This window comes from Stegostoma tigrinum, chromosome 30 (genome assembly GCF_030684315.1).
Source record: "Stegostoma tigrinum isolate sSteTig4 chromosome 30, sSteTig4.hap1, whole genome shotgun sequence".
Lineage (NCBI taxonomy): Eukaryota > Metazoa > Chordata > Chondrichthyes > Orectolobiformes > Stegostomatidae > Stegostoma > Stegostoma tigrinum.
Genome location: NC_081383.1, coordinates 45,779,369 through 45,796,908, shown reverse-complemented (window position 1 = coordinate 45,796,908; position 17,540 = coordinate 45,779,369). Strand labels below are relative to the sequence as shown.

Below are 17,540 nucleotides of genomic sequence, written 5' to 3'. Positions count from 1 at the left end.
AACTGCCTGTAATGAAGGTTGACAAGTTTGAGCAGCTTAGGTTTATACTTTCTAGAGTTTAGAAGAATGCGAGAATATCTCATAAGGTATGTGATGCTAAAGGAGTTGTCAAAGTAGACATATGATGTGCCCTGTCATGGGCAACCTAGAATGAGAGGTCATAGTTTTAGGACAAGGGGTTGCAGATTTAAAACAGATGAGAAATTATTTCTGTCAAAGGAGCATGAAGCCACTACCCCACGGAAGGCAATGGCCAAGTGGCATTATCATTAATTGTTAATCCACAGTCCCAGATAATTGTCTGGGGACCCAAGTTTGAATTTCACCACAGCAGATGATGGAATTTGAATTCAATAAATATCTGGAAATAAGAATCTAATGATGACCATGAACCCAGTGTTGACTGTAGAAAAACCCATCTGGTTTGCTATATCCTTTAGGGAAGCAAACTGCCATCTTTACTAGTCTGGCCTACATGTGACTCCAGACCCACAGCAATGTGATTGACTTAACTGCCCTTTGGGCAATTAGGGATGGGCAATAAATTCTGCCTAGCCAGCAATGCCCTCATCCCTTGAATGAATAATGGAAAAATAAAGAATGTGGTGGATGCTGGGACATTAACTTTAAAAAGGAGATGAACAAATTTTAATTAGCAAGGGGTTGAAGGATTATGGAATGCAGAGCACGAATGTGAAGTTGAGACGGAGATTGGATGAGCCATGATTTATGAAACGGCATTATCAGGCTCAAGCAGCTGAATTGCCTACTCAGAGTTAGGCCATAAGACCATAAGACATAAGAGTGGAAGGAAGGCCATTCGGCCCATCAAGACCACTCCGCCATTTCAACTCCACTTACCCGCACTCTCCCTGTAGCCCTTAATTCCTTGCAAGGTCAAGAAATTATCAATCTCTGCTTTGAAGACATTTAACATCCCGGCCTCCACTGCACTCTCTGGTACTGAATTCCACAGGCCCACCACTCTCTGGCTGAAGAAATGTCTCCTCATTTCCATTCTAAATTTACTCCCTCTAATTGTAACGCTGTGCTCATGGGACCTAGTCTCCCCGCCTAACGGAAACAACCTCCCAGTGTCCACCTTTTTAAGCCATGCATTATCTTGTCTGTTTCTATTGGATCTCCCCTCATCCTTCTAAACTGTAATGAATACAATCCCAGGATCCTATGCTGTTCATCATTATGTTAGGCCTACCATTCCATGGATCATGTATGTGAATTTCCGCTGGACATGCTCCAATGACAGCATGTCCTTCCTGAGGTGTGGTGCCCAAAATTGGACACGGTATTCTAAATGGGGCCTAACTAGAGCTTTATAAAGCCTCAGAAGCATATCACTGCTTTATATTCAAACCCTCTTGTGATAAGTGACAACATTACATTTGCTTTCTTAATCACAGACTCAACCTGCAAGTTAACCTTTAGAGAATCCTGGACTAGCACTGCCAGATCCCTTTGTACTTTGGCTTTATGAATTTTCTCACCATTTAGAAAATAATCCATGCCGGCATTCTTTTTTCCAAAGTGCAAGACCTCACATTTGCTCATGTTGAATTTCATCGGCATTTCCTGGACCATTCTCCTAAACTGTCTAAATCTTTCTGCAGCCTCCCCACCTCCTCAGTTCTACCTGCCTGTCCACCTAACTTGGTATCATCGGCAAACTTCGCCAGAATGCCCCCAGTCCCTTCATCCAGATCATTAAGTGAACAGCTGCGGCCCTAACACTGAACCCTGCGGGAGACCACTTGTCACCAGTTGCTATTCTGAAAAAGAGCCTTTTATCCCAACTCTCTGCCTTCTATCAGACAGCCAATCCTCAATCCATGTCAGTAGCTCACCTCGAACACCATGGGCCCTCACCCTACTCAGCAGCCTCCTCCTCTTATCAAAGGCCTTTTGGAAGTCGAGATAGATAACATCCACTGTGCTTCCCTGGTCTAACCTACTTGTTACCTCTTCAAAGAATTCTAACAGGTTTGTCAGGCACGATCTCCCCTTACTAAATCCATGCTGACTTGTTCTAATCCGACCCTGCATTTCCAAGAATTTAGAAATCTCACCCTTAACGATGGCTTCTAGAATTTTACCAACAACCGAAGTTAGGCCAATCGGCCTGTAATTTTCCATCTTTTGCCTTGATCCTTTCTTAAACAAGAGGGTTACAACAGCGATTTTCAAATCATCTGGGACTTTCCATGACTCCAGTGACTTTTGAAAGAACACAACCAATGCCTCCGCTACTTCCTCAGCCACCTCCCTCAGAAATCGAGAATGTAGCCCATCGGGCTAGGAGATGTTTCAATTTTTCGACCTTTTTAGCTTTTCTCGCACTTTCTCTTTTGTAACGCCTACCATACTCAACTCTGCAGTTGAGTGTGTTCTTGTGTCAGTTCTTGTGTTCTTAATTGCTTACTTAACCTAAATTTAACTGATTTGTTCATGAAGAAGCTTAAACTGAAAACCAAAGTTCAGTAGTACTGTACCTTTTTAAAAAATCTGCTTTTCCATCGTTCCTTCAAAATGGATATTTTGCACTTCCCAACGTATCTACCATCTTGCCCAATCACATAATTGAAACATGGCCCTCCGCAACCTCCTTGTACCAGTCAACTTTGGTTTATTATATTTAGTCACACATCTAAATTATTGATTTAAATTATGAATGTTCATGGTTCATTGCATTTATTTTATCAGATCAGGGAGCTATCCCGTGTCTCTTCGTCATTATTGTATTGTTCCTAGTGTGAGCTCTCTTTCCTCTCCTGTTTGACTTTGAGCAATTTGCTTTGAAAATGTATGCCCTAAGTTTATTTTTTAAATTATAGGACAAGTAGCATTGGAACATTTTCTACAAATATATATGGAACGTGTGGAGGCACAGAGAAGATAAAAGATCCTCGACCACTCCATGATAAGGCTTTTGTCCAACAGTGCATTCGACAGCTGTGTGAGGTATTTTAGGTGAAATAATGTCAAATGGTCAGTTAGAATGGGGCACAGTTGTGTACGTAAGTAGTGTTGCAGGTTTTGAACCAATCTCTTTATAGTGCCATTAGTCTTATAAACGTTCTGAGTAACTTGAGTTAAACTGTTTGATATCTAAAGATTCAAGAGCATCAGTGTAATAATTGTACTTGGTAATCTAAACTTAATAGAGTTGTATTTTGCGTGTTCTCAAATTCTTCGAATAGTGAAACAAGAACAGCTACAAGTGTCAATTTGCTTTGTTTAGAGAGAATACATAAATGTTTACGAACTCAGGTTTGCTGAATCTCTGCAAATTAGAAAACTAAATAAAGCAGATGCTCCTCTGACTGCATTAACTTCTGGCATTATCTTTCAGTATGGATTTTTGCTACACATAAACTGATGACCTTTGATTTGGCTTCAAGCCAAGGACAACTGCAATTTCTTTCCCCCACCAGATCTGATTCACTCCCAAGCATATGGTTCTTCTGTAATTTTGAACCCAAGAATGATAGTGTTAAGACATACTTGCACAATTGAAGATTTCCCTGAATCTTTGTAAGACAGTAGCTGGACTATTTGACCTATTGAGCCTATTCTACTATTCAATAAGATGATGGCTGATGATTCTCAAGGTCACTTTTCTGTCTTATTCACATGACCAAAACCCTTGCTGATTTTAAAAAATAACATCAGTTTCAGACTTGATTTTTCTTAACACTTAGTTTTCCATGGATTCTCTGTCCTCTGATACTAGACACTTCAAGGGGAAACAACCATTCACCATCTACCCTTCAAGCCCACTAAACGTTCTAGCAGTTATGTCATCTGCAATCTGTTGAAAAACTGTAATAACATTGACCTCGCCACAATGGAAGGAATATTTATCCATCTGAGATAAAAGAGCTAATTGCATAAAATCACCAGATGTTCCACACACCTCCATAATGTCTGACTCATTAATGTTGAGTGGTACGCAATCTTGTAGACTTTTTAAAATTGGTGCAAATTCACTTTTTGGAAAGAAAGACTCATTCCTAAATCAACTCTGTAGAAAAAAAGTATTCTGCATCATAAAATTGTAGAATTTTATCCCCCTCATTTCTTTATTGAAGCCTTAGCTCTTTAATACAAGACGCTGCATTTGCTGGAAGAAAATTATCCAGTTGTTTAGCTTTTATTGAAACAATACAACTTCATGTTAGATTTGTAATGTACCCATAAATATTGTAATGCAATGGCATCTTAAAAAATAATAAGTGCAATTATGTTGAATTTCAAGGGAACCACTTGTTTGAAGGCTCCCAATGATTCTCTCAATGTTGAAGTCATCAATGTAAAATTCATCCTTGAGTATAACTTGTCAGGTCAGAATGCCAGGTGAGTAATTGCTGCTAGTGTAATAATACAGCGTTTTGAATGCTTTCTGCAAATTGGTAGAAAATGGGTTGGTGTGTAACTTCTCATTATTGTCCATAACTGTGATGAAGGACCAAAGAAAAGCTAGAATTTTTTTTTTTGCAAGCATGTGGCAACTTGTGCATGTAAATTTCTGTTGTCCATTTGCTCCAATTCCATATGTACTCAATACGTGCTGTTTGGTTCATAGAATTCTTACTATTGTACTTAAAATTTGAATCAAGTGTGTGATTTTTGAAAAATAATCTATTTTCCTTTCTTCATTTATTCAAGTTCCTCGGGGAATATGGTTATCCACAACCTGTTTCAACAAAGAGTCTGCAATCGCCCAGTTCCAAGGAGTTTTTGAAGATCTTTGCCTTTATATATAACCTGATTGATCAATCTTACCAGATGCCCGATTCAAAGTTTGAGGAAGAGATTCCTAGAATCTTCAAATCTCTTGGGTAAGACCAGAAACATTGAAGTTATTCTGTTTTCAGATCTACAATGTATATGTCAGGTTGGCTGCAATATTATTTTCAGAATGAGAAGACCCCATTGAGAGCATGAAAGTGTGGTCCAAGTTGACTATGCAGTAGTGCTTCATTGCTCCCTTGAATGCCAGTGGTCATTTTGGCTGACCTAAGTCATTGCAAGAGTGCTAAAGATGTCTCTGGGCAACTTTTTTTTCCAGAAAATAAAAGGTGTTCTGAGCAACACTCAGTCACAGGATCACAAAAGCATTCAGACTGGCAGTTTGTATAATTGGTTTTGTGTAATTTTGATCCACATAAATTGTCTGATCTTCAATCATGCAACAACCAATGTCTCAATTTCAGTGTGAGGTGGGAATGATGAAATGCATATTCCAGATGAAAATTTGGATAAATCCATCATTCATTAAACAGTTTTGTAAAGCTCATGACAAATGTATGTCTTCACATCACTATTTATTAATCTTAACCACCCGTACAGAGTACATTTCATTAGCTTTCTGACCAAAGTTCACGCAATAAAGAGCAGTAGAGAGAGCTTCTCCAAAATGTGTTCATGCCAAATTTATGGCAAAATGAAATCATAGCAACGCAAAAGCAAAGAATTGTAGATTTTTGAAATTAAAATTGAAATAGTGAATGCTGGAACTACCAGCAGGTCAGGCAGCATTTGTAAAAAGAAAAGTCATTAACATTTTAGGTTTGTATTCCAAAATAAGGTCACAGACATGAAACATTAAAATTCAAAACCTTTGCTCTTGAAAAGGTATCCTTCAGAATTGAAGAGAAAAGTCCATGATTTGGAAAAATTTTGCGTGCATTAGTTTATTTTAGAAAATTGTGATGGTCTTCAAAAGGGAAAGAAGGACAGAATAACAATATTGACCAAGGACATTTGGATCCTTCAGGGAGATATTGGCAGTCTACATTCAGTCTCATTAAGAGCAGAATAGAAAAGGATGCTAGATTTTGGTGAGAGTTTGTAGGCTTTCTGTGATTTAAGTAGTGGGATACAGAAATACTTTGCACAAGGTTGTAATAGAAGATGTTAATTTTTAATATGGAAACAGCTAGAATCCCAAAGGGATAAATTCCTTATGTTCTGAAACCATACATTCTGTACCAATTAGAAGACAAAGCCATCTTATATATGACAAGCCTGCATTAGAACAAAGAACAGTACAGCCCAGGAACAGGCCCTTCAACATACCAAGACTGCACCGACATATACCTTTCTAAACCAAAAGCCTTCTACCTCTAAGCTGTCTGTATCCTTCTGTTCTCTGCCTATTCATATAGCTGTCAAGATGCCTCTTAAATTCTGATACTATATCCACCACCTCCCCTGGCAGTGCAATCCAGGCACATACCACCCTCTCAAAAGTAACATAACTAACCTGCCACTGAAAGTATTAAACCTACCCCTTTTACCTTAAACCCATGTCCCTAAGTAACTTTCATTTTGACTCTGGGAAAAATGACTGGCTATCCATTCCATATGTCTCTCAATTTTGTGAACATTGTTCATGTCATCTTTCATTCTTTGACGTGCAAATGAAACCAGGTTTGTCCAATCTCTCCTCATAGCTAATAGTCGCCAAACTGGGCAATATTCTGATAAACTATTTCTGTGCACTCCCCAAAGCCTCCACATCTTTCTTGTAGTATAGTGACCAGAACTCTATGCAATATTCTAAATGTAGCCTTACTAAAGTTTTATACAGCTGCATCATGACTTGTCAAGATTTATACTCTGTGCCCCAACTGACACAGGCAAGTGTGCCAAATTCTTAATACTTAAAAGTATTAAAGAAACATTGTCCTCTGATGCTGAAAGGATCTATCCCAGAATATTGAAGGAGGCAAGAAAACAAATTGCTGGAGCATTGACAGACGTCTTTGTATTCTGTTTGGCCACAGGTGAGGTCTCAGAGGACTGGAAAACAGCCACTGTTGTCCCATTGTTTAAGAAGGGCAACAGTGATAATCCTGGAAATTACAGGCTTGAGAGTCTCACATTGGTAATAGGGAAATCATTGGAAAAGACACTCAGGGACAAGATCTATGCGCATTTAGAAGCGAATGGACTTTTTAGCGAGAGGCGGCATGGTTTTGTGTGGGGGTGGTTGTGCCTTGCTAACTTGATCGAGTTTTTTGAGGAGATGATTAAGATTATTGAGGGAAAAGCGGTTGATGTTGTTTACATGGACTTCACTAAAACCTTTGACAAGGTCCTTCATGGTAGACTGGCACAAAAGTGAAGTCACATGCTATCAAGGTGAGCTGGCAAGATGGATACAGAACTGGCTTAGTCATAGGAGATAGAGGGTAATGGTGGAAGGATGCTTTTTGGAAGAGGGTTGTGACTAATGGTGTTCCACAGGGATCAGTGCTGGGTCCTCTACATGAATGATTTGGAGAAAAACGTATTTGGTTTAATTAGTAAGTTTGTGGACAATACAAAGATTGATGGAGTTGCGGATAGTGAGGAGGATTGTCAGAGGATACAATGGGATATAGATCAGTTGGAGGCATGGGTAGAAATATGGCAGATGGAGTTTAATGTAACACCATTAGTCACAACCCTCTATTCTGAAAAGCATCCTTCCACCGTTACCCTCTAAGCCAGTTCTGTATCCATCTTGCCAGCTCACCTTGATACCATGCGACTTCACTTTTGTGCCAGTCTACCATGAAGGACCTTGTCAAAGGTTTAGTGAAGTCCATGTAAACAACATCAACTGTTTTCCCCCAATAATCTTCATCACCTCCTCAAAAATGTGAGGTATGCATTTTGGAAGGTCAAGTACAGATGAAAATTACATCGTGAATGGCAGAACCCTTAGATGTATTGACATGCAGAGGGATCTGGGTGTGAAGGTGGCAGCGCGGGTAGATAAGGTAGGAAAAAAGGATTATCACATGCTTGCCTTCACTGGAAGGGGCATCGAGTAGAAGGATAGACAAGTTATGCTGCTGCTTTATAGAACTTTAGTTGGGGCACGCTTGGAATATTGCATACAGTTCTGGTCACCATACTACCAGAAGAATGTGATGCTTTGGAGAGGGTACAGTAAAGGTTTATTAAGATATTGTGTGGTATGTATTTTAGCTATAAAGAAAGGTTGAGTAGACTAGGTTTGTTTTTGCTGGAATGCAGGAGGTTGAGAGGTAACCTGATAGAAGTTTATAAGATTGTGAATGGCATGGATAGAGTGGAAAGTATAAGGCTTTTTCACAGGTTGGAGGGATCAATTATTCAGGGACACAGGTTCAAGGCGAGGGGAGGGTTGAGAAGCTTGAAAGGGATGTGTGAGGCAAGTTTATCACACAAAGAGTGGTGAGTGTCTGGAACACATTGCCAGAGGTGATGATGGAAACAGACACAATAGCAGCATTCAAGAATTAAGTGGATGAATACATGAATAGGAAGGGAATAAGGGATACGGTTCCTATTAGCGAAGACAGTTTTAGTATGGAAGGGCAAAAAGTGTTGACGCAGGCGTGGGGGGCCGAAGAGCCTGTTCCTGTGCTGTGTTGATATTTGTTCTTCTTTGTATATGCCGCCTTGACTGCCTTATCCACTTTTGCCATTTTCAGGAAACTGTGGACCTACATCTATCTATATGTTGACGCTGCTAAAGGTTCTGCCATTTACTGTACACTTCCTTGTTGCGTTAGATCTCCCAAAATGCATCACCTCATTTGCCTAGGTTAAACTCCATCTGCCATTTCTCTGCCCAAGTCTCCAGGCTATCTAAATCCTGCTGTATCCTCTAGCAATCCTCCTCGCTGTCTGAGGCGCCCCCAGTCATAGTTTCATCAGCATGCTTACTAATCAGGCCTCCTACATTCTCCTCCGAATCATTTTTAAATATTATATCTAAATATCATTAATAACAGGGGTCTCAGCATTGACTCCGGCAGCTCACCACTGCTCACATCTGCAAACAGGAAAAACAACCGTCTGCCGCTAGTGTGTTTTCTCTGACTCAGCCAGTTCTGTTCCCATCTTACCGGCTCACCATGGATTCCGTGTGACTTCATCTTTTGTATCAGCCTGCCATCAGAGACCTTGTCAAGGGCATTGCAAAGTCCACATTGACAACATCTACTGCCCTATCCTCGAATCTTCTTTGAATTTTTTGAGGAAGTGTCAGTCAAATTTGTGAGACACCAACCTTCCCCACACAAAGCCATGCTGTCTTTCATGAATAAGTCTTATCTTTTCCCAAATAGAAACAAATCCCAAAGCCAGGAATCCTTTCTAATAATCTCCCTACATAAATTCCATTGGCCTGTAATTTCCTGTATTAAATTGCCCTTCTTAAAAGGAACAACAATGTCTATTCTGGTGTCCTCTGGGACGTCTTCTGTGATTAAAGACAATTCAACAACTTTGTACAAGGCCCTAGCAATTTCATCAACTGCTTTTTTCAGCATTCTGCATTAGATCCTATCAGGTCCTGGGAATTTGTCTGTCCTTAATGCTTTTCAAAATATTCAATACTACGTCCTGTTTTATATTGACACACCATAGAATATCAATATACCCCTCCTGAAATTCACTATTCACCATGTCTTCCTTTGAATACTGATGCAAAATATTAGTTAAGGACCTCACCCACTTGCAACTCCATGCATAAATTACAAACTATGTTCTTAAATGGACCAACCCTTTCTCTAGCTACACATTTGCTCCTCATATGTTTAAAATGCCTTTGGATTTTCCTTTTGTTTGCCAAAGACATTTCATGGCTCCTTTTAGCTCTCCTAATTTCTTTTTGCGTTCTATCCTGCTGGCTTTGTATTGTTTGAGAACTCTGACAGTCTTCAGTTTCCTAAACATTACATATGCCTCCTCTTTCTTTTTGGCTGAACTCCCAATTTCCCTTGTCACTCAAGGTTCCCGAATCTAGCCATCTAATCCTTCATTTCCACAGGAGCATGTTGCTCCTGAACTCTAACAAACTGGCCTTTAAAAGATTGCCATATGACAGGTGTGGATTTACTCTTAAAAAGCCACTCCCAGTCTGCATTGCACAGGTCATGCATAATATTATGGTAGTTACCTTCCTCTCATCTGATGCTTTCACCTGAGGACTACTTTTCCATAAGTAATGTGAACTTTACTGAATTACAGTCACTGATCCTGAAATGCTCCCCCTTTGAAACTTTGATCACCAGGCCGTGCTCATTTCCCTAGTTGAACTACGTACTAATTCAGGAATTTCAAAACAAAACATCCTAGACACAGCTAACAAATTTCCCCCATGCAAGCCCTTGGGTCTGAAGGAGTCCCAGTCAATATAGAGAAAGTTAAAATCACCTGCCACCTCAACCTTTTTTTTGACTGTTTTTCCATAATTTGTTTACATATCTATTCCTCTCTCACCTGCTCACTGTTGGGAAGCTTTGTGGTGCAATCCTAAAGTAATTGCACCCTTCCTATTCTTGAGCTCTATCCATATGGCCTCGCTGGATAAGCCGTCTAATGTTACCTCGTACAGCTGTAATATTCTCATCAGTAACGCAACACCCTCAATGCTTTTACATCCCTCTCTCACTGAAAACATCTAAATCCAAGAACTGCCAGTCTAGTCCCTCTCTCAACCAAGTATCTGTATTGGCTACAATTTCATAGTTCTATGTATTAATCCATGTGCAAAGTTCATTTGCCTTATCTGTCATACTGTTGTTGAAACAAATGCACCTCTGAACACAACAGGCCTGGCATTCTATGATTTCACCTTGTATGTTCTTCCCGCTTACCCTTACTGGCCTTAGCCTCTGACTCCTTGGTCATTTTGCATGCTGACCTACTACTCTGGCTCCTACAGCCCAGTTCAAACCTATGGCACGAGCAAACCTCCCAGCCAGGATATTGGTGAACCTCTCTTCTCTCCCCCACCCAGTTTAGGTGTAACCCATCCTTGTACAAGTCCTGCCTGCTCCAGAAGATATCCCAATGATCCACATACCTGAAGACCTCCTTCCTATACCAGCTTCTTAGCCATGTATTTAAATGTACAGTTTTCCTAATCCTAGCCACATTGCACATGGCCCAGAAAGTAATTGAGATTGCAACCATTGGAGGTCATGCTTTTCAACCTCATACCTAACTTCCCGAGCACACTCTTTGCAGGACCTCATCTCTCTTTCTGTCTATGTCATTAGAGCCAATATGGACCATAGCCTTTGGCTGCTCACACTCTTCTTTCAGAATATCCTATGCCTGCTCAGACGTCCTTGACTTTGGCACCAAAGAATCTTAATCCCTGCTGGCAATTTAGCCCATCAGGTTCACACTGTCCCTGGCAAGAGCATCGCTTCCAGGCCCATCCCCCTATGTTATCCATCTAACCATGTTTAATCCACCTTGCCTGCACATCCCTGGACACTATGGGCATTTTTTAGCACGGCCATTCACCTAACCTGCACATCTTTGGACTGTGAGAGGAAACTGGAGCACCCAAAGAAAAATGTGCAAACTCCACTTAAATGGTCGCCCAAGGATGGAATTGAACCGATGTCCTGGCACTGAGAGCTAAACACTGACCCACCATGCTGCCCAGTGCAAAACACTATCATGGAGTCTTGCTTAATGCTATAGAGATATCTTTGCCCCTAACTACACAGAGTTCTCTATCACCACTGTTCACCTACACTTTGATCCTCCCTGCTGTACAACAGAGCCAGGCGTGTTGTCACTGACCTGGCTGCTGCTTTCCTTTAATATGCCATCTTTCCCAGTAGTATCGAAAATTCAATTAGTCTTTATCTCGCAGTAAGGAAGCATTTAAGTAACAAGCATATAATTAAATTTAGGTATGAAAGAAAAGGGCGAGTCACGAATCAAGATTTTAAATATAGTAGGAGACATGTATGAATTTGCACAATTAATGGGGAACATTAGCAGTAAAACAGTAGAATACCAGTGGGAGGAGTTCACAAAATGCCCATTCTGCTAAAAGGAAAGAGCTGTACTCATTTAATAAAAGACACTGAGATAGACAATATGAATCTAGCAGGAAGACCTTAAAACACAGGATGAATCAGAGGTCTGCATCAGTCAAAAGCAGTCATTTAAATATTCTAATCCATTTTTCAGCACTTGGCCCATAACCTATGCCTTGATATCACAAGCGCACATCCAAATACTAATGTTGAGGGTTTCTGCCTCTCCCACCCCTCCAGTCAGTAAGTTCCATAATCCCACCACCTAAGTGAAGAAATGTTTTACTCTGACCACCTCGAAACCTTACATTTATGCATTTATGCCTTGGTCATTGATCCTTCAACCAAGGGCAAAAAAAAAATGACAAACAGCAAAAAAAATAGTAGGGGTTGGGGACTTGATTATCCAGACGAATGCATGAAGGCTTGCAAGACAAGAAGAACCAGTGACAGGTGAAGTCCTTCAGGCAAATTAAAGCTAGGAAGGAGATTAGAAAGCTGGATCTTGGAAGTAGTAATGTTGGAAGATCTTTTGAAACTCCTTCCTAAAAGTCGTGAGTGTACCTACGTGCCAAAGGACGCAACAATTCACAGAGACAATTCACTACCATCAAGCAGAGCAGCAATGATTTGATGTTTCACATGCTTACTCGAGTTAATGTAAATTTGGTAAGACAATGTTACAAGTTTGGGTACAATGGTCTCAAAAGAAGTCAATTTCTTTCTGTTGATTTAAGGTATCCTTTTCCATTGTCAAAAAGTTCAATGTATACAGTAGGAGCTCCACACACTTGGCCACTGATTCTTGGTGCATTGGTTTGGCTGATGGATAATGTTAAGGTAAGATTCCCTAATCCTCATAAACAAAAATTTGGAATTGCATACTGTAAGTCCTCACAGTACATACAATAAGTTGTTGTGTTCCTGAAAATTGTGACTTTTAAAATGGACCAACTTTAAACAAATTAGAGGTTCCATAGGTATCAACATTAAAGTCTGAGTTAGGTTCCTTGGGATGTTTCTCACACAGCAAACAAAACAAACATGTTCAAATAGGGTACCAAACATGAGCTGCACTATACATTCCTTGCTACAATAACTTCCAACTTAAAATACTTCAATAAATGTACAGTGAAAGAAAAAATACCTTGGAGGAGGGTTCAACAATCGGGGTATAGAAGATGAGGGGAAAAACTTCTCACCCAGAGCGTGATGGGAATCTGGAACTCGCCTGGAGGAATGGTAGAGGCAGAAACCCTCCTGACATTATTTAGATGTGGTCTTACTTCCAAGGCATGGAAAGTTACAGGTCAAGTGCTGAAAAAAATGAGTTTATCAGACTTAGGTGATGGTTTTTGATCAGTGCAGGCTCTGAACCATGGTGCTTTGTCGTTGTTGTAAGCATCAATGAATCTAATGACAAATACAGTAAGAATTCCTTCTGTCCAGCATTGTGGGTCAACCTGCAGCATGTAGACTCCAGTGGTTCAAGAAGTATCTCAAGGGCAACTGGGGAACTGCAATAAATATTGGCCAGCCAGTGACAACATCACTCCCCCTGCCCCCAAAACCACGTTCCATAAATGATTTTTAAAAGAAAATACTGTACTTGACAAAATATAGTCAACAGTATACGTTCAGACTGACCCACTATCTAGTGGCAAAAATTGATTGGTGCAACATCAGCTGGAATCTATGTACCAACTAACTCTTGCCAATAGATGGAGTCCAAGACTGGTTTATTCTGGCTGCTCTGCTCCTGGAGAAGAACTGTCAGGTCCTAAAATGGGAAGAGTGGGTGAGAGGCAGGTTTTTGTGGGAGACAAGATTAGAGCAACAAGGCCCAGTAATGACATGGAATGGGGTGTGGTAGGTGCAGGTCAAGATCGGGAGCTAAGGCTGAAAGAAGGGCAGAGAGTCATGAGAGAAGGGGAAAGGGGGACTAAGGGGCAAGATCAGAAACAATGTGGGCATGACTATCTGAGAAGATGGCACAGAATGGTTGCCTTAAGAGGAATGGTGATGTGAAACTGGCAACAGTAAACAGTAGTACAGATGCTACTTTATCAACAATGTTAAAACTGAACAACATGCAGTGAATTACCTTTTATCTATGTTATTTTGAGAGATTAAGGGTAAAATTCCCTGCCGTGCCCATTTATTTTGAACTGACTGTCTTCCTTATTGGACTTGACAGGTACTGATTGTGAATAATTTCCTGAATGATGTTGCACCAATGAGCTTCAGAAGCTCAGACTTATCTCTGCCCTTTACAATATTGCAATCCCAAATTAGCATAGATTCATGATTGTCAACACTCTAATTTTTGAATTTACAAATTTGGCCTTCCCTGTCTTTTTCCATCTGCCGGCCTGTTGAATACTCAATGGGGTAATGATCGCTTGATTATTTGTCAGCTGTGACAAAACGTTCTGAAATGGAACCTCAAGGATATCCTCCCTCTCCGAGACTATACCTCAGGCAATAATTCTGAGCATGATACCCTTGAGAACCTTTTTCTTTAAAAGAAAATTAGTTCCTGCTACCCTATTACAACACTTTTATCTTTGTTCTTTCCTATGTAAACTTCGCCTTTGTTTTTGATAGTTGATTCTTCACCTTCCAAGTTATTTTCCAGTCTTGAAACATCTCTTCCTTTGACCCCAACTTAATGATCCACCCTGTTAGACCTGATCACATCACATCTATTCTTGAACTGTGAGAAGGATACTGTCAGTGAGGTTTTAGCAATTGTGTTTTTGCATGCAGGAATATCTTTATCGACTATGCAACATTTGGTAGCAGTCCTAAATGCTTCACAAAAAATGCTGATTGGATTTGCAAGTGTAGTCTGTGGTCAGTAATGCTCATATAAACATGACTTGAATAATTGTTCCTTTTTACTTTGCCCACAGCTGATTAACTCTGTTGATCCAGATAAGATCCTGTTTGGTGCTGATAAGGACTGGGATGTAGTAGAGAATGTGACTGATGATGGTGTTCATAATAATAGGGTATGTAATGTCTAATTCATCACCTGGCTTTTGCCATTGAGATGGTACTCCAATACATTATCAACTTTTAGCAATTTTGAAACTTCTTTTAAAGCACTACATTATTGGCAACAGAAAATGTTGACATATAAATAGGGAAGAGCAGATGTTTAGTTAAATACAAATGTGACAAATGCTGTCATGAGCTTTGCAGCTTCAGCATTCATTATGTTCGCAAGAATGGCATTTATCTTTTGGCCTCCTCTTCTCAAGTAGGAACTTTCTGAATTTTCCCATTAAGGTCAGCACACAGTTAGATCTAATCATTGTAGTTGTAAGCATCTTGCGTTTGCATCAAAAAGTACTTGTTTTGATTTGTTCCTTCCTATGAATTTCTTTTGGGAAATTGGGGGACGAAGAGGAGAATATTTTTTTAAAGCGTTTATGGAAAAATTTGATAGATTTCAATGTAACTTCTTTTTATTTCTGCTCTCAGTTGTGACTGACAAAAGCAAAACATCTCTCTTGTCTGTCTTGGCTTGTTTGCCACCCTTGAGGCAGTAGATCCCCGCCAGATTTGGCAGTAGGGTATTTCCAAAAAGATTTACAAAGAAAGCTGAATATACAAAAAAGTTACATAGCTGAATATTCCTGAAACAGGGACAGTGTAGGGACAGGAAAAAAAACACTAGTGTCAATGGAATAATGGAAGTCTGAAAATAAGTTAAAGGAAATCCAACTTGAAGCAAGTTTGCAGTATAGAATCTCTGTAATAAAACAGGAACTGGTGGTAATTGTGCATTGGGAGCAATAAGCCATGGTAGGGATTACTGAAATATGCTACAGAAAAATCAGGACTGAGAATTAAATATTGCAGGATGAAATGTGCTTAGAAAGGACAGGGAGGAGAGGGCGGCCACACTAATAGGTGCAGTTCACAAACCGTGGAATGGAGGTCAGTGACGAGATATGTAGACAAGCTAAGGAATTGATGAAGATTTCAATAAGCCTGATATTAATTGGACAAGTAGGTGAAGGAATTAATATCCTATATTTAGAATGACCAATAAATTAGAAGTGTCCAATAGAGAAGCAACACTTTGTCTAACTTAATTTTGATTCAATACACAGTTGGCCTTTCTTTATCTCTGTAGCTGTTGTTATAATTCCTATAATGTATACAAACTTTCATTAATTTGTTTCCTTCTCTTACAGCACCTAGTTTGGAAGTGTTAATGGAAGTAGCTAATGTCATGGAATTGAGAGATGCAAATAATCTAAATAGGATTCTTAAGTAGCATTTTCTTCTCCGGTAACTTTTGTAAACTTAACAGGCATCTGTAAATTTCTTGTTCCACATAAACTCCCTATTTCCCAATCATGGCCACCTCCTTGATCTTGCCATGTTGCGTCAACTTGCAAGTCCCACTGCAGCAATAAAATCACATCTGATCACTTTATTATTCTTCACCTTCATCTCTCTTCCATGCCTCAATCTATTGTATTTTGTGTTTACCCCTGAAAATTCTTTTTCTGTTACAACCGCAGTTTAGAAAAGTATCGCATTGGAGAGACAACCTCTTCTCAACTTAGCACTTGTACAACTACTTCCTGCTTAGTCATGCTGTCAGCCTCATCTTATCTGCTGCCCTAGTACACCCTTCATTTATGTTACTTTAAGATCAAGTGATGCAGACTTGAAAGGATATGGTAGGCAAATAGCTTGACCATCCACTGCTTTGAACAACCAATACAGATCTCTAACCAAATGCTTCTGAGAATTTATGAGCTACTGTCTCATTGAGGTGACTTATTTCATACCTTTGAACAGCCTCCTTTTTAAATTTTTTATAGTGATATCTGATTTCACTCAGGTGGTCTTCAAACTGCTCAAATTCTTTTCAAATTCTGGGTTTTTCTAAGCTAAAACTCAATCCTTAATTATAAGATCCAAAAGCAGGATAATTTTTAAGAATTTCGCTTTTGTTATAATTCCTATAATGTGTACAAACTTTCATTAATTCTCCAGTAGGCCTTCAGACATTTACTGTGACAGGTTGATTTAAAATCATAGTTCTTGAAGACTGACCTGATCAGTTATTTAAATCTTTTCACAAAATCTAACAGTGGCCAAGTTGCCATTTGTGCATATCAAAAATATAAAAATGGGTTGCTGTGAAAACACTGTCATGAGAAGTTATTGAAAAATTGATTCTTCTATTCTGATTTCATTCTTTGACTTGGAATATTTTGGCAAGAACATTTACCAAAGAAGCGAACAACATATTCATAACTTAAGTTCACTTGTTTTATAGCTGTTCATTGATTATACAAGTAAGTGTTATTCACGTTACCTTTCTGGCATTGATGACTGTGAAGACTTGAACTTGGAGAACTTGACTTTACTAAGTGAGTATGACCTAATTTATTTGAAATAGAACTTTGTCTATGTTTTTGTCAGCATGCGAAAAATATTTGTGAAAAGATCGTTGCACAGTGAATACTTGACTATAAAATATCTTGAATCTTTCCATGAAAGTTGTACATTTTTGTCACATCTTATGTATTACCAATAGAGAAATTAAATTTATGTAGCTTTGAAAGGGGCAACATTTTTATCCATTGGCACAGAGTATAAATTTTTCCCCACACTGGCATCATATTCTGCCTTGGAAATTTTATTTTCCTGCTGCATGCTGAGAAA

The 17,540-nt window shown here is 39.4% G+C and overlaps 1 protein-coding gene across 3 annotated transcripts in view; it reads left to right on the top strand.

The window, feature by feature from the left end:
* The window catches only part of ndc80 (NDC80 kinetochore complex component), a 78,974-nt gene that overhangs the window by 29,746 nt on the left and 31,688 nt on the right, over window positions 1-17,540 (top strand). For all 3 annotated transcript variants that reach the window (XM_048559607.2, XM_048559609.2, XM_048559608.2), the window contains 5 exons: window positions 2,850-2,976; window positions 4,684-4,856; window positions 12,581-12,683; window positions 14,759-14,857; window positions 17,152-17,245. In XM_048559607.2, the coding sequence (XP_048415564.1) occupies window positions 2,850-2,976; window positions 4,684-4,856; window positions 12,581-12,683; window positions 14,759-14,857; window positions 17,152-17,245 (596 nt within the window). The remainder of the gene's footprint in view (window positions 1-2,849; window positions 2,977-4,683; window positions 4,857-12,580; window positions 12,684-14,758; window positions 14,858-17,151; window positions 17,246-17,540) is intronic.